Raw genomic sequence first — 21435 nt, 5'->3', positions numbered from 1 at the left:
ATTGGTCCATTAGATGTCAGAATCCCACCATGTTTATTCAAATATATGGAAATCCTCTTTCTGACTAGCCAGTAAATATGCCAGCTCATGATAAGTGTGGAAAAAGTTTCCATTCTGGAGTTTTGCAACTGCTTTCTAACATTTATGCAACTGTTGTAACACAAAGTATAAATAAGAGTTTATTTACCTAGCTAACTGCTTCAGAGAGCAACTCAAAGCTGCCCCGCAAAATAAACCAAGGGTACTAAAGTAGCTTGCAGATATAATTTCAGAGACTCTGTCTATAATATTTGAGAATTTTTGGAGAACAAGTGAGGTCCCTGTGGACTGGAGGTGGGCAAATGATGTCCCCTTTTTAAAAAATGGGGGGGCGGGGGGGGAGAAGACCCAGGTAACTGCCAACTGCTGAACTTGACTTCAATACCAGGAAAGGTGCTAGAACAGATAGTTAAACAATCGGTCTGTGAGCACTTAGAAAAGGATTTTACTATTACTAAGACACAACATCAGTTTCTCAAATATAACTCATGCCAGATGAATCTCATTTTCTTTTTTGGATAGAGTTACAAGCTTGGTGGATCAGGGGAATGCTGTGGATGTAGGTTATCTTGATTTCAGTAAAGCTTTTGACATAGTCCCCCATGATATTATTGTGGAGAAGCTATTAAAATGTGGGCTGGATGCAGTAACTGTTAGGTGGATTTGTAGCTGGTTGTCTGACCCAACCCAAAGAGTGCTCACCAATGGTTCCTCAACATCCTGGAAAAAAAGTAACAAGAGATTCTTGTCTTGGGCCAGTTGTTGCTTGAAGTCTTTTTAAAATGACTTGCATGAAGGAAATGAGGGGATGCTCATCAAATTTACATATGATACCAAACTGGGAGGGGTAGCCAATGCTGCAGAAGACAGGAACCGAGATTCAAGAACTTAATGGATTGGAGAACTGGACCCAACCCAAACTAACAAAATAAATTTCAATACGGACAAATGTAAGGTTCTGCCCTTAGGCAGGAAGAACCAGCTGCACAAATATAAAATGGGGACACCTGGATTGCCAGTGGTACATGTGAAAAGGATGTCTTGTACTTCAAGTTACATGAAATGAGATTCTGACTAAACTTCTGAAGCATTTTCTGATTGTAACAGCTGTTTGACAGTGGAACGAATTCCCCCAGAAGGTGGTGGATTCTCCTTCCTTGGAGGCTTTTAAGCAGAGTTGAGATTCCTGCATTGCAGGGGGTTGGGCCCTCTACAATTTTATGATTCTATGAAATCCCACGACAAATACAATGTGTGTTCTTGCCAATAAAAACAGCCTAAGATCTGTCACCTATTCATTTATTGGTCCTCTTCTCAGGCAAACATCACCTTAGCAATGCTAAGTATTCAGAGCAGGTGGCTAATTACCAAGACTGCCTCCCCTCAGGCATCATCTTTCACATACTTCGATAAAACAAGAGCCCAGGAGCTATTTTAGACCAAAATTGATCTCTTCCTCTTTGAATCATTACAATCTCTACTTTTAAATATTGAAGGGAAAAACCACAGACTCACATTCTAATGTCCGTAGAAGCTAGTGCTGCCCAGCAGACAGAGTGCTGAATCTGAACCTTTGGGGTTGAATATCCCAACTCACTGCTTGGCCTTTGCCTCAGACTGCCATCTGTCTAGCAGCAGAAACAGAGGCTTTCTTCTTCAGAATTAAGTTTGTGAGGCTAAATGAGGCAATGAAGGCATGCAATAATCTGTCAGATACTGAAAACTATACCACTTGCTTTTTTAAACCACAAAATCTTTGGGAAAAGAAAAGGCTAAGGAGTAAACGCTACACAAATCCAGAGTGGAGACCCTAAGGTGGTTGGGTGGTGGCTTGCATGCCTCCTTCTGGAAACTCCTGCAACCAAACTGGTGCCAAAAATATTGTTCTGCAGGCTGAGAGTAGGGGTTTTGTCATCTGGGCAGCCCAGGACCTCCATATATGCTGCCAAGGCTTGCACCCTGGAGAGGTCACTTTGGTGCTACTAATGCAGCAAAAACAATGTGGGAGGCAGCAGTTAGGAGTTACTGGTCTCTGCAGCCACAGCAGCTGCTGTGATTCTCCAGTGGTCTGGCTGCATCCCCAGAGGTGCACCCCATTGTTTCTCGAGACAGACGGATGCCCACAACATATTCACTTTCCTCTCTCATACCACAATGACTCAAAAGTTACATTTTTATATGTGTATACAGAGTTTTCAGGATTAAAACAAAAACAAAATTGTTGCATATACCCTGCAGATTGGGGGTGGGAATCTGAAGCCCAGTGGCCAAATGTGGCCTCCCATGCCTCTCCCTCTGGCCCTTGGGATTCTTCCAAGCAGCACCCCTCACCAGCTCTGCTTCACACGATCCTCCTCAAGTGTTTTTGCCTGTATGGAATATATCCTTGAACTCTTATAGTGCCTCTGACTTGACTGGCTGGAGGAGGATAGAGAGTGGGGATGCGAGAGAAACTGGCTTACTGTACAAAAGTAAAAATTACATAGATTGCTCTGCCCTCTTTTGCCTCTGGCATTGCTCAAGCTGCACATTGCCCACTTGTAATAAATGGATGAAGTTATTACCTAGGTAAAGGACCCCTGACCATTAGGTCCAGTCGCGGATGACTCTGGGGTTGCGGCGCTCATCTCGCTTTATTGGCTGAGGGAGCCGGTGTACAGCTTCCGCGTCATGTGGCCAGCATGACCAAGCCACTTCTGGCGAACCAGAGCAGCACACGGAAACGCAGTTTACCTTCCTGCCGGAGCAGTACCTATTTATCATCCCTGACCACTGGTCCTGTTAGATAGGGATGATGGGAACTGTAGTCCCAAACATCTGGAGGGCCGGAGTTTGCCTATGCCTGCTGAAGACTGACTTCATCAAGGTCCTAGTTTCACAGCATATTCTTCAGCTGTGCTGCAAAAGGCATCTTTCCAACTAACAGGCCACGATGCTGGTGAATCAAAACACTGGCTAAACCAAATCAGTTTTGCTTGCTCTCTCACTTGGTACCACTGCCCCAAAGTCCTGCCCACTATTCCCTCTGTGTCTCTAGCAAAGCCATCTTCATTTCACCTTACCCAGTTCTTCCGCTCTCCCCCTGTCTTATTTCTGAGAAGCTTTGCAGAGTTGGGAGAACCTTTATGCCTTCAAACGGGATGAGCAAACTAGCTCTCCACACTCCTCATATTCTGCAACATAGGAGGAAGCACATGTACAGGAGACAAGCACCGGGTGCCACAAATGCTGCTGGTGAAGCAGTGGAAGAGGTCAGCCCGACAGAAAAGCTGTGGCAGATGTGAGGAGGTGAGCCTTAAGAAACCGGACGCAATAAGCAAAGAAGAAGATGACAAGGACAAGCGAATGGGGTTGCTTGCCACAGCCAGCAAGGAAATTTGCTCAGAGCAACAGTTGAAGAACTACTGAACAGATGGGAGGTTGAGACAAAATGAAGTGTAAATGTAGACAGCGGGACTAACTTTCCTCACAAAGGATGGGGAGTATAACCATAAAAGAAAGCTAAAAATAGGAGCATGATAGTTGCTATAGTTGCAACACAGATAGGACAGTAAGAGCCATCTATGTCTAGTTGGGCCTTGGTCACTTCCTTGCCCAGAAAGCTAAAGCTGTGTAACTCTTGCATTTCACCAGTACACCTAGTTTGAAGACATCCGCTTGGCTCTCTGGGGCCTCTATAATGCTGTAGAAAGGCCAGTTTCTTTAGTCAAACACACACGCCTCAAGTCATCTGAGTCCCAGTCAGACCCACTACCCGAAAGCCAGAAAACGTGAAATTCTGCTTCATCTCAAAATAGCTCCACAGCTCAAAGAAAGCTAAACTTTGCCACTCGCATACTTCAACATTCTGATTTCTATAAAAATCTAAAAATGTGACATGTTGCTCCTCTCCCTCAAAACTCTGGCAGGGTTTTTTTTCAGCCGGAACTCACCGGAACTCAGTTCTGGCACCTCTCAGGTGGGCTCCATTGCCATTATAAGGGAGGCATTCATAGTGAGTTCTGGCACCTCTTTTTCTAGAAAAAATAGCACTGAATTCTGAGCACAGTGATCAGCCTTCCTGAACCTAGCGAGCCAGGACATAAGGTAAGGCCCAAAGTTGTAGGGATTTGAAACCACTCTCTGTATGGCAAGGAGGCCATTTGTTGTGGCAGCCAGAAATGTAAGCCTGGAAATGGGTTAATCCATCTTCGCACATACGGTATCCTCGAAGTGAAGGAGATAGGCAGCTCCAGTTGAAGTCAAGATCATATCAATGGTTGCAGAGTGCACAATTCACATCTCTCCCAGGCTGAGTGTTTTTCTTTCTGTGTCTTCACCAAAGGCATCTGTAAACAACTCAGCTCGAAGCAAGGGCATTGCTTAAAGTTCTCAATATCATAAATAATATATATTTGTTTATATAAACTGTTTATTCTGCATGAAATATTAAATCAAATGCATTCGTTCTTAGCATCTGAGATACATATATATTTAAAAAATAATATCTGACATCACCAATATGTTTTCATTCTTTTCCTTTCCTGTTTACTCCAGAATATCCATGCCACTAACATTTTAGAACATGTGCCTTGGGATTGGGTAGAACTTTAAGCATTTCATTATGCTAACTGTTTCAAAATCTTACGAAAATGTGACACAAATTAATTTTTCCCATTTAACACTGACAATGCAATCCTGCACAAACTGATTCAGAAGTGCTGCGATGCTCCAGGGGACTTATTACCAGGTACGTGAGCATAGCCAGGTACCTGCCAGAGCCTTAGCCTGCAAATTTGGCTGCAAAACTTGGAAGTACAGGTAAGCCCTATCAACATCAATAGGACTTACGTCTGAGTAAACCCAGTCAGGGGCAGGCTCCGAAAGTTCAACAGCTGGAATACCTAGATGGGAACGAGCAACACTGAATTCAGCAGGGTTTACTTCTAAGTAAACATAGATAAAACCGGAGAGCTCAGAAGCTTGAAATAGCTGTGCTCAAAATGTCTCTAATTTTTGCGTGTGAGCTGAGCAGATGCATATTCATTTGACTTCTGCTGTTGTACATTCCTCATCTACAAGTAAAGAATGTTTAACAATTTATACCAAGGTGATACATATTTCTACGATTAGAAAAGGAATCATGCGAGAGAGAGCATATCTGGCACTGTCAACACATACTCCTCAATAATTATGACTAAAAGCAACCAAGTAACACAGCCATTACTCAAATCGCTTACTCTGGAGTGCACCCACCACTCACTCCTCCAACCTCAAACCACTTGATCCCATTCTTTGCGAAAAGAATAAATAATTGAGGATTGTGGCCAAAAGGAACACTAACTTTGGCTGAACTAAGTCCCATGGAACAAAGTAAGTAATGCAAAAGAAGTGACCACAAAGCTCAAGCACTTGTTTTACTCTCCAGCTGCAGCACATGGACCAATGTTGTTTATAGTACTCTTTCAAAATGAATTTGGCATACACACAAACGACAAAAATATGTCATTTTTGAGCTCAAAAGCCATGACTCAAAAACCATAACCCCAATGCCAGGAAAGTCACTGAGTGGGATCCAATGGATCCAATATGAACTCACTCAAGCCACTTAAATAGCCTTTAAACCTAACATGCATCTCACATGATCAAGCTGATGTTTAATGGAAATCTGGAAAAGCAGATCTTCCATTTATTGAGAACTTTGACATATTAACTAATCTGTAATGAAAACTGAATTTGAGGTTATCCTAAGGCACATTCAGTTTCATCATAACTGTTGACCACAACAAACCCAAGCACGAGAATTAATAATATAAAGCACTATTCACAGGGTGGAAGCAAACTTTGCTAAAATTTACTACCTACCCCTAGAGCATACAGCATACAATTACTACTACTAAAAACCTTCTGAAAGAACCACAGACTGATATTGCCCAATGCAGAAGTCTCTCTCGCACACTAGATCTGCACTTGAGCACTGACCAGCCCCATCAGCACCAACTAGCTCTGCCTCCGGGCATCCCCTTGTACAGACGGAAAGTCTGAAGGGAGGATCCTTCATGCCTGCAATCTATGCATGCAAAATTGGCCTCCCTACTGTTGTTCATTGAGCAGAAGCCAGTGGGCGTGGCCTTACATGTTCATCCAACATGTGAGGCAAGCCTCTCTTAGATGCGATTCAGTTTAGAGTACCTTGCCTCAAGGCGAGACAGTTGGATAAATCCAGGGTTTTCACCTTAAGCATGGAAGCAATTCACGTGGGAGGCATAAGGCTCTTCCATGCACTCCAGCCAAGCATTTGAATATTTGGTTTCTAGCCCAAATGAGAAATATTCAAAAGCTTGGTTGGAGGAATGAGCATCGCCACCGCCCATACGTTGGAATCTGATCCACTTTGCTTGTCCAAAGGTGGTAAAATCATCATCCCTGAATTGATCTTTCCTCTTTCTTATTCCAACCAGTGACACTTAAGTTGCTATGTCAGTGATTATTTATTGACCAGCCTTGGTAGAAACTTTTACAGCATACATTTTTTTTTATTTTTTTTTTGCTTTTTGCAGGTTTTTTTTTTTTTAATCCTTTTAAAAACAGTTTTGGTTATTTAAAAAATAAAACTGCTTTCCTAAAGTCCAGTGGAATAGTTCTGATCCTACCCACTGCTGCTGATTTGCCTGGATCAAAAATTAACTGTCAGTCAAAGTGACTTTAGGAGACTCAAAAAAACTTGTTCCATGATTTGAAAGGCAAAATTTGCGATGTTTCCTAATCCAGAGTGCCCTTAATCTCTTTAGATCTGCCATTCAGTAACTGTTCAGTGAGCAGTCTGGTTCAGGCTGCAAACCTATGCACACTCTCTCTGGGGAAAGCGCAACTGAATTCAGCAGGATTTACTTAAGAGTAAACCTCCACAGGCTTCTGCTGTGAAAATATATTTTTGTGGGATCAACTCTGATGTAACAGTTTTCTTACAGTGATACAGTGGTACCTTGGTTTACAAACAGTCTGGTTTGCATACGTTCTGGATTACAAACACGTCAAACCCAGAAGTGCGTGTCCTGGTTTGCAAACTTTTTTGGGATTACAACCCATTTTTTTGGAGGCCCCATTGGTGAAAGCGCGCCTTGGGTTACAACCTGTTTTGGTTTACAAATGGACCTCCGGAATGGATTATGGTTGTAAACCAAGGTACCACTGTATGTGGAATGTGTGTGTGTTGTGGGGGCAGGGATCCAGTGAATACATAGCAATGATACATGAACAGGAGACTTGAGTCTTTCTGGTTACTACTCCTGAGTATTTCCCCCAAGATCCACCTGCATTTTGTCTTCCTCTATAATGTCTTCCACATGTATGCCTCTTTAAGTGTTTTCCTCTGTGGAGGAATTATGCTATAACTGAATTGGCACCTTGGACTTGATCCCAAACTCCACTGCACTGGAAAGCTCCTATCTGTTTTGCAGCTGGAGATGATAAAGTCTGGAGAAGTAAGATATTGCCATGGGAAAGCCACTTCCCATGCAGAATGGACATAGTTTGCAGGGATTCTTCCTTAACGCAAAAGAAGGGCTTACCTAGAGCAGGGATGGGGAACCCTGAAGATATCCCATCAGCCACAGCCAGGATGCCCAGTGACCAGGCTTGATGGGAGCAGCATCTGGAAAGCCACACATTCCCCATCCCTGACATCAAGGGCACTTTCCCCCCATCTCTGACCACAAGGGCAGTACCCTCCCATCTCCAGTGCACTAAATGGGAAGCTGAAGACTGAATCATCCGCTGCTGCTGCTACTGTTGCTACCGCTTCCTAAGTGAAAAGCACACAAAGACTCCAGCTACTGAACTGCATTTCTCTCTCTCTCCATGCATTTTCGCTGGAGCCATAAACCTGCCAGTTCCAGAGGGTGATTACAGGCCAGCAATCCCACCCACCCCTCTCTCATTCCCATTAAGAAAATCACTGACTCAGCAAAGCCTGCCAGAGAATGGGTTTTCTACCCTCAGAAGAAGTGTCTACCATAGGTGATCCAAAGATCGCCTTGTGCTGTAAATAAAGGAAGGAGAGCTCGGGACAGAGCCATGTTTACAATCTATCTTTGTTCACACCAGGATTACATTTTGTCTATATAGTATGAATGCAAAAACCACATGGGAAAGATTATGAACAATCAACTCCATTTCCTGCGTTCTGTAACCAAGAAGTTAACAAATGTTCACACAGAGAGAACATGGGACACTTGTTAGGTTTAGCGGTGCAAGTGGAAAACTATCTAAAGCTCTGCCTGTAAGTTACGGACTTCAGTAGGAGTTTGTTTTGAGTAAAGATGCATAGGCAAGGCAGCTGCATATTGTGGAGCTCTTGGATTATGTACTGTAGTGGAAACGATTTAATTCTCAGATCAGCTGAGTTGATTCTATCCCTCGCCAAGCAAGCATTGATTCAACATGAGTAGCAGCCTCTACATAAGGGATGGAGAACCTGTGTGGCTCTCCAGCTTCTGTCATTCCTGACCATTGGCCATTCTGCAGTTGGTGGCAGAAGGAGCCCACCAATGCCTATCATGTATAGTTGGAAGGGACCCCATGTGTCATCTAGTCCAGCTCCCCCCCCCCCTTCCTGGCTGTATGGCAATCTGAGTCAGGGTTCACTGAGTCTGACTCCCCAGGACCCATTTCAATGCAAGTTCTCAATCTTGGCGCATGAGATGTACTAACAAAGGCTTGGATCCAGACTTAGCTATGCTTAGACCCACTGAAATCAAGAGGATTTGAGTTGGCAAACCCATTGAAATCAATGAGACTTGTGTTAATAATAATGACTAGCTTAAATCCTTTTGATTTCAAGGGTCTGCTCTGAGCATGGTTCAGGCAGGATCCAATCCAAATAGAAATGTGTTCATAGACTACCTTCCCCTGCCCATTAAACTGCTGCTGTGCTGCAAAGCTATGAGATGAAGTGAGGGCAGAGGGTGGAAGAGTGGTTTCCTGACAACCTTGACCTTCTCAATTCAGAATTAAAAATCTTGAAAGGGCCATAGGACTGCTCTGCTCCCTGCCAGTCCCCCCCTCCCCCATCCTCTCTCTCCTCTGTAGCCCCAAGCAGAAGAAACCTGTTTTGACTAGCGCCTCAATGTGGAGAGACGGGGATTTGGGGAAAGACACACACAGAGAGAGAGGATGAAATCGTCCCGGAGAAAGTTGGGATTCCTGCCGTCATCAAGGGGCACGGGAAACAAACTCCAGATTTCTCTCTGTTGTGGTTGCTGTGCCTGGAAAGCGCGTTTGTCTTCCAGGCACAGCTGCAAAGGAAAAGTGTGTGCACCCTTGGGGACACAGGCTCGCAAGCCCGAGGAAAGCAGGTTCTTCGAAATCTGCCCCCAGCGGCATTATTGCAAAAAAGGAAGACGAGCGGGAGCCCCAGTGCGCCTGCCCCGGCTTCTCACGCTTCCTCTTGGCCATGCCTGTTTGGAGTGTCCCACGCCGATCCAGAGGAGGAGGAGGAAGCAGGTGAGCTGCCCCCGTTCCTCTCCTCTCTCTCCCCCTCCACGCACACAGACACAACCCCCCAGGCAAGGGAAACCAGACAGCCCCTACTTTGGGAAAGAGCGCACAGGAAAGCACCGGGGTCTGGGCGGCGAGCGAGCCCAACTAGGTCCCCTGAACTCACCGGCTTTGCAGGGATCCTTATAATCGATCGCTTCCGCCTCGTCCCCTCCGTCGAGCTCGTACGCGTACTCGTCGTAGTCGACCCCGGAGCCGCGGGCGAGCTTGCCGCACAGGGTCACGCCGGCCAGCCACAGAGCCACCCTCCAAGCCAGCATGGTCACGCTCCTCCCCAGCCCAGACGGGGAGAGAGAGAGAGCCAAGGCGCCGCCGAGTGTCAGCAAGAGAGGGGGGAGCGCGCGCGCGTGTGTATTTGTGTGTGAGAGAGTGGTGTGTGTGTGTGTTTGTGTGTTGGGCTCGCTTGGCCGTCCGCGCTCCTCTCTGGGGGTGTCCGATCCGGACCTGGCGCTTCCCCACTCGCGAAGGAAAACGCGCGCGGGGCGGGAAAGGCTTCTCTGTTCCGCCGAGCCCGGCGGAGAGGCGCTCGCTCGCCCGCTCCTCTCACCGCGTCTGACTGCCCTCCTCGCCTCTGTCAAAGGCCAAGCAAACTTTCCCGGGTTCCCCTTCTCCTCCGCGCTGCTTCTGCCGCCGCCTCCGCCGCTGTTCTTGCAAATTCTCCCGCCACAGCAGCGACAGCAGCAGCGGCGGCGTCGCGGGGCTGCGCGCGGGGGCTCTGGTCGCCTGGGCTGTCCAGCGGCGGAGGCAAGCGCGGGGGATCCTCCGGTCCGCCGATCGCCTCGCGCCGCTCCGGATCCCGTCGCTGCTCCCTGCTCGCCTGCTACTGGGCGGCGGAGTCGGGCTGCACATCGGCGAGCTGCCGAGAGGAGAAAGAGGGAAGAAGAAGAGAGAAGGGGGGGGGGGTCACAAGTCTGTTCCCACCACCGTAGCCCTGCAGTGATGGCAAAGCGCTTGCACTGGAGGGAGCCAGGAAAAGTGCCAAGGCTTCTCCCCCCCCCCTTTTTTTTTTGTTGTTGTTCTCTGGGCTTCCCTCCACCCCCACCCCTACCCCACTCCTCCCCTCCACTCCTCTTAATTCTCGTCCTGGCCGCCAGCATCCTGCTTACTTATTCATACAATCCGGGTCAGGATCCGGGCTGCTGCTGCTCGGCTCCCTCGACGGCCTTAGGGAAACACCACGCGCGCCTGCCCGGGGCGCCTCCCTCGCCATAGGGCTGCTGTCTGCCCGGAGAAGCGAGGCATAGCAGGGCTTGGCGGGGCGGGTGGAGGGCGGCGGCAGCGGCGGCGATCAGAGCGAAGCCATGCTCCGTCCAGGGGTCTCCGGCATCCGGGCGCGGGCAGAAGGGAAGCGCGCGCGGCGACAAGAACGGCGGTGAAGGAGAAGTGCTGCGCCTTCCGCGCTCGCTCGAGGAGGAGAGCTGCTGCTGCCGCCGTTCACTTTCCGCTGCCAGCGTGCAAAGGCGAGAGGGAAGGAAGGAAAGTTTCTCTCTCTCTCTCTCTTTTCCTAGCACAGTTTGTTTAAATAAAATGGTATAAGAGGACCATTGATCAGCAAAGTTCAGCCAACGAAAGCCGTTTCAGCTGTACATTTTTTTTAAAAAAAAATATGCACACACGTGAAGGCAAATGCAAAATTAACAAAAATAAATAAATAAATGAGGAAAAGCAGGTTGTGCACCAACAGCGCGGTAGAAATTTATTTATTTATTTATCTATTTTTGCAGACAGCTCGGCTCTGGCTTTCCAGCGGATGCGAAAGGTTAAGAGAGGGGATTTTTTTTTGTTTTCTTCCAGCAGCAAAGTTTCCGTCGCAGCTACAGCTCCTTCCCTTGGAAACGGGGCGTTCAGTTGGAAAACGGAGTCAGTGCGAGAGAGAGTTGGATTTTTCTTCTTTCCCCCGAGGCAAGTCTCAGATCAAGCCTAGGAGAAGAAAATGCATAGCTCTCCTAAATGGTTAAAAATTAAAAAAAAAAAAAAATCAAATCAAATATCAACCCTAACCAACACATCCAGATAGAAACGACACCGTTGAGTCTGGGATGGAGGGGGTGGCTCGCCAAAGAGACACATTGGAGTTGTGTAAATCTGTCAAAAGGTGAGAGTTTTACTGTAGAAAGGAGGCAGAAAACAGCAACAACACTTCCCCGCCTCTTTTTTTTACAAGTCTCCTCGGAAGGCGGAGAGGAGGGAAGAGGCGCAAGTTAACTGGCAGGTTTCGCTGATGCTGACATTGTGGTGTCACATTTAACAGGCATTTGAAAGGGCCGCTGCGAAGTTGCTCTTGGCTTTGTTATACAACAGAGCTCTCCAAAGGCTCCTCTCTATCTTAATAGCTTCTCGGAATTACTCCCCTTCTGGGCGAAAGATGGAGAGGAAAACGGCCTCATCTCCCTACAAGTGGACATGCTCACAGGGTGCTTCCGGCCCACCAAAACACACAAACAACACCAGCAACAAGCAGAGCGGCAAGATGGTAACAAATGCCATGCAGACTGACCCTGGCTTCCCTTCCCAGGAGGGCAGCAAAGAAAAGAAATAGGCCTCTCGGATCAAGACTTGGGATGCTGGCCTTCCGGGAATCTCCAGCCACAGAGTTTCCTTCCAGAGGTTAAAGTATGTGTGAGCTTCATCATCACATCTACAATGAAACTGCTTCATCATCACATCTACAGTCAGAATTGCTGCTGACTACAGGGCCCTGGAAGGATGGTGGGATGTTTGGAAAAGAAGATACCCAGGCACAATAGGAGCCTGGTAGATGTGATGATTAGAACAAAAACCTGGAAAGGTTGAGAGAGAGGGAAAGAGGGCTTTGTCCGGAGCGTTGATTAAACTTCCCGGTAGGCATGAACAGCCTTGGTTTGTAAATAGGAGGGTGGAACATGCAGGCCTGCCACTCACATGCTGCCCTTATTGGAAAACCCTTCCATTGCCCTCCTTAGCTGAGCTTGCTCACGGAATGGCCTTTTGCCTCCAAAACATGCATATTTTTTAAAGATTGTATTGCCCTCGTAGGAATTGCTTCTGTGGCTAAAGGCAGAAAAACAGGAAAGAAAAGGTCCACCACATTGGTGCACTTCAGTTTATGGTGCACAACCTAAGAAGCCTCGTGATTTGTCCCATAGCTAGTCTTCACTTAGATAGCATTTACCCAAAATTGGCTGAAACCTTCCTTAAAGTGATTCAGCTGCCAGTTTTGATACGTTGGGAGCAAAGGAAGCTGTGTTACATGTATCAAGTTAAACCACAGAAGCTCTCCAGCAAGGGAACATTCCCAGCCTTACTTGGAGACATGGGAGATTTAACCTGTGTACAAAGCATGCACTCTACTGTTTCACCACAGTATCTGTGGGCTTTTTTTATTTTCACTAATGTCTACAGAACTTCCCAGACTAGAATCAGAGAGGTATCAGAAATTCGCTGCTATCCAAGAGCTTCTAGTGTTGCTTTCCGTATCAAGTGGAATGCCTTATCTAATAATAATAGTTATAATAATTTTATTATTTATGCCCTGCCCATCCAGCTGGGTCTCCCCAGCCACCCTGGGCGGCTTCCAAGACACATAAAAACATAATATAACATCAAACATAAAAATATGAAGATGCACTCCCAAGGCTTACTCCTTCGGATGTTTGTGAAAACAAGGAAGGGATTAATCTGGCACACACGGAGAGATATCTCGCCTGTTACTCGCTTAGTTCTGAAATGAAGGCAATCCTGACCACAAAATCCCATTTTCCATCATTAGCTCTACGCAGAAGCATACCTACCTCAGAATTAGTAGCTGGTTTTTCAGTTGCTGCAGATCACAAGTGTACAACAGATCTTGTCCACAAGTGTACAACAGATCTTCCACATATTGGAATCATACATGCAGACAAGGAGGGTATTGATTACTGGCTAGTCCCAGCCACACTCCCCAAAGGAAAGCATGCAGCATGCAGTCTCAAGTGTGTGCTGGTTTCCCTAGTAAGTTCATTATTAAACTCTATCCTTCCAGCAGGAGATTAACCATCCCAGCAAGTTACTCACTGACGTCACCCCTTAGCCTCCAGACGGCAATCTGCCCCTGACCTCAGCTTCTCCAGTGGCAGCAGAGCAGAGCAGTGCTGGCTGGCAGCGGACTTGAGGACAGCTGGCCTTGAAGAACCCTAACAAAGATAAAGACTCAGACACAGCTCTAGCTGCTATACAGAAGCAGGTCAACAGCGCTGGCCTACAATGGAAAGGCTGCCCAACTAAGTCAAGGAAGAATCGCGTGTAGAAGGAGTGTAGAATAATATTATTCTTATGCCTTAAACAAACAAATGAAATCTGCACACCCAGTTTCCATTTCTTAGTAAATACTACATGAAAAGCAGAGCAATCCCATGATTCAGTGCAGGCTGCTATACTGACAAGGAGGGTTGTTTTTTTTAATTATTATTTCTTGCTTCACACATAAATGTCTACTACCAACCTGCTCTATATAATGCTGAGGATCCATCTGTCAGCACAGACATCCAAAGTCTGTCCTACAGCCATTTCCAAGTAACAGACACAAAGACAGTGAGACAGGCTGCATAACTGGAAGGACACCCCCCCCCCTTGAAAAACAACACAACCTGGCAACAAGAGGGGGAAACCCATCTTCATTACATTTACATCGTCATCTAAATGTTTGCACTGCTGCTGAATATGTGGGGGCGGAATAAAAAAAAACACCCAATGCAATCAAAGAAATAATTTGTGGTATGCATCAAATGTTTCATTTTCTTTCTCTGTAGCCTTCTTCCCCCAGCACTGAAGAGATTAAAAAAAACAACAGATCTATAGGTTGAGCATAAAATGAAAGGCTCACAGGATTATTAACAGTCCATTTCACCACTCCAATAGATCCTGCTGCTCTATGAGGGGACACCAAAGCCATTGCTTTGGATTCTCACAAGGAGCAAGTCCAGTCTCTGTCCCTTTTCCAACTCCACACCCAAGATGGCAGACTCCCAATAGCTTGGTGGGAGAACGCCTGCTCTCATGGGAGTAGCCAGGATTTTTCTGGGTGGGACGGGACTTTTGTTGGGTGTGTGTGTGCAGAACCTCAGTTAGCTATGTATTTTTATTGATTGGGGGGGGCAGCTGTCCCTCCTTGGCTACGCCCATACCTGCTCGGCATGCATAAGGTCTCTGGTTCAGTCCCCAGTATCTCCAGGCAGGATTGGGAATACCCCCTGCTAAAACTCTGAATAACACAGCCAGTCCATGTAGAGAATACTGAGCCAGATGGATCAGTGGTCTGTTTGGGTACAAGGCATTGTCTTCCTTTTGAGTGTGCAACATGCAGACAGGCACAGTTCCTGCCCGCTCACTGATGAGGATGTTCGTGTGGGTTGAGCAACTAGGTAGCAGGAACACAGTCCATATTGTCCTTCTTAAGACTTAAAAGAAGCAGAAGAATCCTACCTTTAAAACTGATGTCCACCTGGAACTTTAAAAAATATGCCTGTGAATCCTCCAGTTCAGCAGCTTATTTTTTGATCCATTCTCTTTGTGTTACAGTTGCCTCTAACCTGGCAAAACTGAACTTAGCCATAGGTGTTTTAGGAATTGAACTTTTATAAATGCTTAATTGGAGGATGGGTGCAATATCTTCCTCACGTGTGCTCAGATTCACACCCAGTCCTTTCAGTGCTCTGTTTACAAGGCCAATTTTGCCCTGATTTGTCCAAGAAAATACCAGAGGTTAGCTTGAGCAGTTCACACCTCACCTGTCCCAATTAGCATTTGCTTTTATGGCTTTCTCAGTGTGAAAGTGGTAGCTTGAGCCTTCCTGGGATATTCCTTTCATGGCTTTGCATGGATATACATCTTTCAGCCCCTCTCATTTCTGCCTTTGTCACCTCCTGCTTTCTATGCAATCTGAGCCCTCTACCTTTTAAAAAAATTGACCGCTAATAATGAAACATATGTTGTAGATATTTTTCCACATTTATTATGCTATTTTTGTGATATGCAAATGACATGAGAAAACTTGGTATACTTGTTTGTATAGCATTATTCTTGTTTATAGGTAAAGGTAAAGGGACCCCTGACCACTAGGTCCAGTCATGGCCAACTCTGGGGTTGTGGCGCCCATCTCACTTTATTGGCTGAGGGAGCTGGCGTACAGCTTCCGGGTCATGTGGCCAGCATGACGAAGCCGCTTCTGGCAAACCAGAGGAGCGCATGGAAACGCCATTTTCCTTCCCGCTGGAGCGGTACCTATTTATCTACTTGCACTTTGACATGCTTTCGAACTGCGAGGTTGGCAGGAGCTGGGACTGAACAATGGGAGCTCACTCCATCACGGGGATTCAAACCACCGACCTTCTGATTGGCAAGCCCTAGGCTCTGTGGTTTGACCCACAGCGCCACCTGCGTCCCATTCTTGTTTATAACCCCCCCAAAATAAAAAAATACATGAATCTGATTTTATATTTATTAACCAGCCTCTTGTTTCACCAAGACCTCCCTCCCTTTGGAGAAAGAAACTCTGGCTAGTTCATCATGTAACAGACACAGGTACCAAGCAAGAGCTCATAGGTACCGTCTATTCGGTGTGTATAATATAACATCTAAAGTCTGGATCCAGCCACTACCCTGCTAATTCCAAAGAGAAATACCACACTCACATCATACATTTAAAGCACATTTAAAACTTTACATAAACTTCAAAGAATTATCAGGACCTCACAGAGCTACAGTTCCTGGCACCCTTAACAAACTACAGTTCCCAGGATTCTTCAAGGGAAGCCACGTGCTTTCAATGCATAGAGCAGCTGAAACCGAAGCATGTGCAAAGAACAAAGCACTCCTGGGTGACGAGGGACAAAGAAAGACCAACCTTCCTTCACCAACCTGGTTGTTTCCAGATGTTACGGACTACAACTCCCATCAGCCACAGCCAGCATGGCCCTACCAGCTGAGGTTGATGGGAGTTGTAGTCCAACACATCTGGAGGTCACCAGATTGGCAAATGGCTGGTTCCTAAAGGGACACAAAATGGTAAGAAATGACAAGAAGTTCAGGTAACGATACCAGCCCATACTATACCGAGTCCATTCCTAAATCTGCATTGGTGCCATCTTTGGCCCCTTTGTTAGCAATGCAGATAAAAGCAACAGCGGTACATGCATTATCACTGTAAACCTTGGAGAAGTACAGGAATGCAGTGGTACCTTGGCGTACGAACTTAATCCGTTCCGGAAGTCCGTTCTTAAACCAAAGCATTCTTAAACCAAGGTGTGCTTTTCCATAGCAGTGGGGGACTCAATTTACAAATGGAACACACTCAACACTAAGCGGAACATGTTCTGCTTCCAAGGCAAAGTTCAGAAACCTAAACGCCTACTTCTGGGTTTGCAGCATTCTTAATCCAAGTTGTTCATAAACTAAGCTGTTCTTAAACCAAGATACCACTGTAATGCCTGTGTGCTGCACTCCTTAGGTTCCCGCTGGTGCTGCTACAATTTCTCATGCACCACACTGTCTCCCGATCCCTGCTGGGATGAAACAGCCGCACCAGAAGACGCAGATGTGCCCTTAGGCTTCCTACTTCCAGCTGAGGGTATATGGGAGTTGGGCACCCAACAGTTCCTCTGGTCCCCATGAAAATTTTATGCCTTGTCTGAAACAATATAAACAAATGTGAATATTGTTCCCATGCACAGATAGTCTCTCTCGCAATCCTTTAATAGACTTTTTTAATAATGCAAAGGCAAAGAAAAATGATCACTAAAACGTATGATTAAAAAGATGCAATGGTTAGAATCTAGCACAGACATCTAAATTAAAAATGGTTGTTTTCTAGTGCTGGTCAGCATCCCTGCCTCTCATCAGGAAATAAATCAAATGTCCACAGCTGTGAATAGCTATTTAAAACGAGGGCCAGGAAAATTTAATTGGGGAAGCCTCATTCAAAGTTAAAGAGGTCAGATCATGCTGTTAATTATACATTCACATTACTTCCTACCAAGATTTTGCCATCTTCTAGTTAATAAACAGGGTGCATAAAACCCTGATCTCTGTTGAAAGATATTGGCTTCATTTGTGTCTTCTGCCTTACAAAGAGGAGCCTGATTGCCAGATTGAACCGAGGACAGCATCCAGTCTCCAAAACTAAATATTTGCTAAATGGATTAAAAGAGTTTAACAACAGTGGCTAGTTTTAAACACAGTAACTTGATCAGTAACACGCCTTCCATTTTTTGCTTTTTCTTACCATTAAGAACACAAATAAACCCAAAGTTAAGTCCCCATTAATACAATTTATTGAGTGGGAGAGATCATAAGTGAACTTTCCAAATAAAGTGAGGTACGCTCTGGTCATCAGCCTTCCATAGTTAGGGACCCAAGGATGTCTTGCACATAGAGGCACTTTCAAAGCATCCTTTCCCTGTTTTGGTTTCTCATTTTCTTTTCTTTCTTTTTTGTCACACCACTACTCTTCTTGTTGCATTGAAGACCACCCATGAAGTTCCCCTGAGTTTGGGAAGCAACTTGTCTGCTAGTGGAAGGAGGATGCTCTCTGAAGAAGGAGCCTTAGAAGTTCAACTGAAAGCATGATGGTTTCAGTGCATAATTACCCAGTGGAACCCTGGATTAGAGATACTGACTATACATAAGAAGAAAACAACAACACCCATATTAATGCCAGTGGGCAGAAGACTAATATTTCCATGAACCTCCCCCCCCCACCCCGCCCCCAGCTATTGGGGTGGGTAGAATGTGGACTCTGGGGTTATCTCAGCTATTTCTTTCATAGACCCAAACTACAATATGTCTGTGACAGTGAAGTTATTTCCATTGCCTGCTTTTACAGCCCTAGTCAAAGTAGTACTTTAAAAGAGGGTTGTCACTACAATTCGCAAACAAGTTATTACTGGGTAATATGTTCATCCCTGACAATCTAATCTGAAATATTTGTGCCAATGTGTCTGCCGGTGACTTTAGCATAATGCCATAGCAATGCCAACATCGCATCATGCTATGTGACATTGCTCTGACATTTGCCATTGGCCTGTCAATGTATGCAGTAACACAAAAGTCCTTGCATTAGCATGCACACTCAAATCAATAAAATGCTTCCTTGGGTACCATCTTGCAGAAAGGCGAGATGTAAATAAAAAAATAATGTGTCACAAAATACGATATTCTGAAGTGCTACTTTGAGATCTTTTATTCCCCCTGAAGCCCATGGAATTATGTTTTACTGCCATAATTAAGCTATTATAAATAGCACCAGTTTCCATGAATGGGCTGGGAACAGATGCTTCAGAAATAAGAAACGGAGAGTTATTATATACTCAGCTCTCCCTGTGACTCCTAGAAGCTGCCAGCATTAGTGACAGCAGCCATACACCAGGAAATGGCTTTGTCTGGTTGGCTAAACTAGGTGAGGGTAGCAGATGGGTCCCAAATCCTCAGTGAGCTAGGGACCACCCCCACATGAGAAGACAGGCTGTGGTGAATTGAGTAGATGAAACCAATAGTGGGTCCAATGGTCAAGAAGTTGGTTTCTGCATGTGTTGTAGAGGGAAATGAGGGCCATATGGGGCTCATCAACCTGGGAAGGTAGCCCATCTCAGAGAAGGAAAACTCCGATCCTAAACCTCCGTTGCCTTGAGGGATATCTTTGGGAGAAGAAATGGCTGAGGAGTAAACCCTACACAAACCGTGTGTGGAATCCCTAAAACGGTTGGATGGTGCCTTGTATGCCTCTTTCTGGCAACTTCTGCAGGCAAGCTGGTGCCAAACGTGTTGCTCTGCTTTCCTTTGGACCACATCAGCAAGGCTGAGAGGAGCGGTCTTGTGATCTGGGCAGCCAGGACCTCCCTATACACTGCCCAGGCTTGTGCCCCAGGGAGGTCACTTAGGTGCTGCAATGCAGTGTTTTGACTTCTCCCCTGGAGGTGCACTCCATTGTCTCTCAAGACAGACAGATTACAACAGTTGTTGTTGTTATTGTTGTTATATATTTATACTCCTCTTCATCAAAAGATCTCAAGACAATATTTGTCATAAAAAATGTTGATTTATAGCAAGGGTTCTTAACCTGTGGTCCACAGACTCCTACAAAGTCCATGGATGGACATATATTTTCCCCAATGCAATAATAACAATAAATTATTGGCAAAATTTTGTGTGTTATGTGTTTTATGTGCATTGAGGCGAGGGGAAGGAGGGTCCATAGCTTTCATCAAAGACTCACAGGAGTCCATGACTCAAAAAAGTTTAAGAATCATTGCTTTATAGCAAGCAGAAGATTGCATTGCTTTACTGGGAGACATTCTTCAAGCCTTATTTATGTTGAATAGCATTGACAGGATGGATTCCCCGAGGCTGCTTCTATGAATACGTGTGGTGCGAAGTTTGGAGAGGGGGTGTGGGCTGTCAGCATCAGGTCTCCTGGGACTGACAGAGATTCAGGACTCTTTTGCAGGAATCAAGAAGACTATAATGTTTCTGGAAATAATCGGTGTGAAATGTGTGCTGTTCTAATAGAAGACTGCAAGCAGCCTTGTCCTCAGCATTGCTTGAGAAACCAAAAAAATCAGTGCAGTTTGGAAAGTTTTAGCCTCCCATCTTGATTCAAAATGGTGTCTAAACATAGACACACACACACACAGAGAGAGAGAGAGAGAGAGAGAGAGAGAGAGAGAGAGAGAGACTCTGCTCCTTGATATCAGGAACTAGCATGCAAAATTTGGTTAAGATATCAAAAGAGGTTTCCAAATGCACAGTGAACAAACAACTTCTCAAAATGTATAATAGATGAGGTAAATGCTCCCATGCAGCAAGGGAGGCTTTTGCCTTCATGGTCTGCATATGAGTTTTCCAAAGGCACTTGACCGAATCATCTTATAAATGCATGGTGGACTAGACAGACCTTCGGTCCCAGTTAGAATCCATTCTGCCGTTTGTTACCAGTAGTGGCCAGCAGGGTGCCATGAGTGGGGCTGCCTTGCTCTCCTGGCTTCCCAACACCACACCACACTCTTGCTGACCAGGAGCAGGAAGAGCAAGGCAGCAGGGAGCTCAGCAGATCCAGTCCAACGCTGCTGCAGCCAGCCCTGCACACTGCCAAGCTGCCCACTGCCTTGCCCCTCCTCTTCCAGAAAGCAACAGCAGTGCAAAGTGTTGGGAAGACAGGAGAGCAATGCAACCCACACACTCCTTCAGCAGCTACTGGTTGTTACTACCACCATAAGTGCCACAGTCACGCATCTCTCAACGTACAGTATTTAGCATTTACAGCTGAGAATTTGCACCAAAGGGCATAATTCCAATGTGCGGATTTTGTCATTTTGTGACAAAAAATGTTCTTTATTTATCTTGTCCATATGGCAGAAAAATATATTCTTTATGGAAGCGCATCATTATTTTTTAAATTCCTGTCTTTACTTGTTAGCGTTTAGAGGAGGAAAAACCTTGCTTCATGTCCGATCCATCCAGCTCAAAGTCAACTCATGTATCCATGGATACTGTTTTTATCACGGTGAATGGCATGAGTTGCTGGCAGCTCTTTAACCAGACAGAAATGGAAGGGACATCATCTCATCACCAAAGGAAGATTAGAATCTAATGTGAAAGCCCAAATCCTACACAGTTGGCAGAAGCTAAATGCATCATGATGAGAATGTCAGAAATAATTCTACTCTTGGGTCTAAAGAGGTGCTAAGGATGCTGCTTCTAAGTGCTGTGAGTCATTGTGGTGAAAGTGTCATATGTTCTCTCCCCGACCAACAACTTGTGATGTGTTTATTCTCAGTCTAAACACCATGGATAAATTGGAGGATAATTGGACCGATCTGTAGGAAGGAGTCGTAAAATATATCTGCCAAT

At 45.6% G+C, this 21435-nt stretch overlaps 1 protein-coding gene and 1 long non-coding RNA gene across 9 annotated transcripts in view; one reads left to right on the top strand and one right to left on the bottom strand.

Moving 5' to 3' along the window:
- Positions 1-11303, bottom strand: part of TLL1 (tolloid like 1) — a 125032-nt gene extending 113729 nt beyond the window's left edge. Inside the window, exons 1-2 of one of the 6 annotated variants that reach the window (XM_083457197.1) lie at positions 10683-11303; positions 9683-10432 (exon numbers count right to left, since the gene is read on the bottom strand). In XM_083457197.1, the coding sequence (XP_083313323.1) occupies positions 9683-9836 (154 nt within the window). In that variant the 5' untranslated portion in view covers positions 9837-10432; positions 10683-11303. Of the gene's footprint in view, positions 1-9682; positions 10579-10682 lie in introns of those variants that run through there. The other 5 variants (XM_083457199.1, XM_083457200.1, XM_083457196.1 and 2 more) reach the window with 5 other exon arrangements.
- On the top strand, positions 9188-13706 carry LOC310685431. 3 transcript variants are annotated; one of them, XR_014515247.1, is made up of 3 exons: positions 9188-9522; positions 11301-12189; positions 13577-13706. It is a non-coding gene; the product is annotated as an uncharacterized lncRNA (long non-coding RNA). The 3 variants fall into 3 exon arrangements; XR_014515248.1 differs by having other exon boundaries at positions 13580-13681; XR_014515249.1 differs by lacking the exon at positions 13577-13706 and having other exon boundaries at positions 11301-12429.
- The last annotated feature ends 7729 nt before the right edge of the window (positions 13707-21435 follow it).

The sequence above is a fragment of the Podarcis tiliguerta genome, assembly GCF_965153285.1.
Source record: "Podarcis tiliguerta genome assembly, chromosome: 9".
Taxonomy (NCBI): domain Eukaryota; kingdom Metazoa; phylum Chordata; class Lepidosauria; order Squamata; family Lacertidae; genus Podarcis; species Podarcis tiliguerta.
Note: the sequence above shows the minus strand (reverse complement) of the source record. Positions and strands in the feature narration are given on the sequence as shown.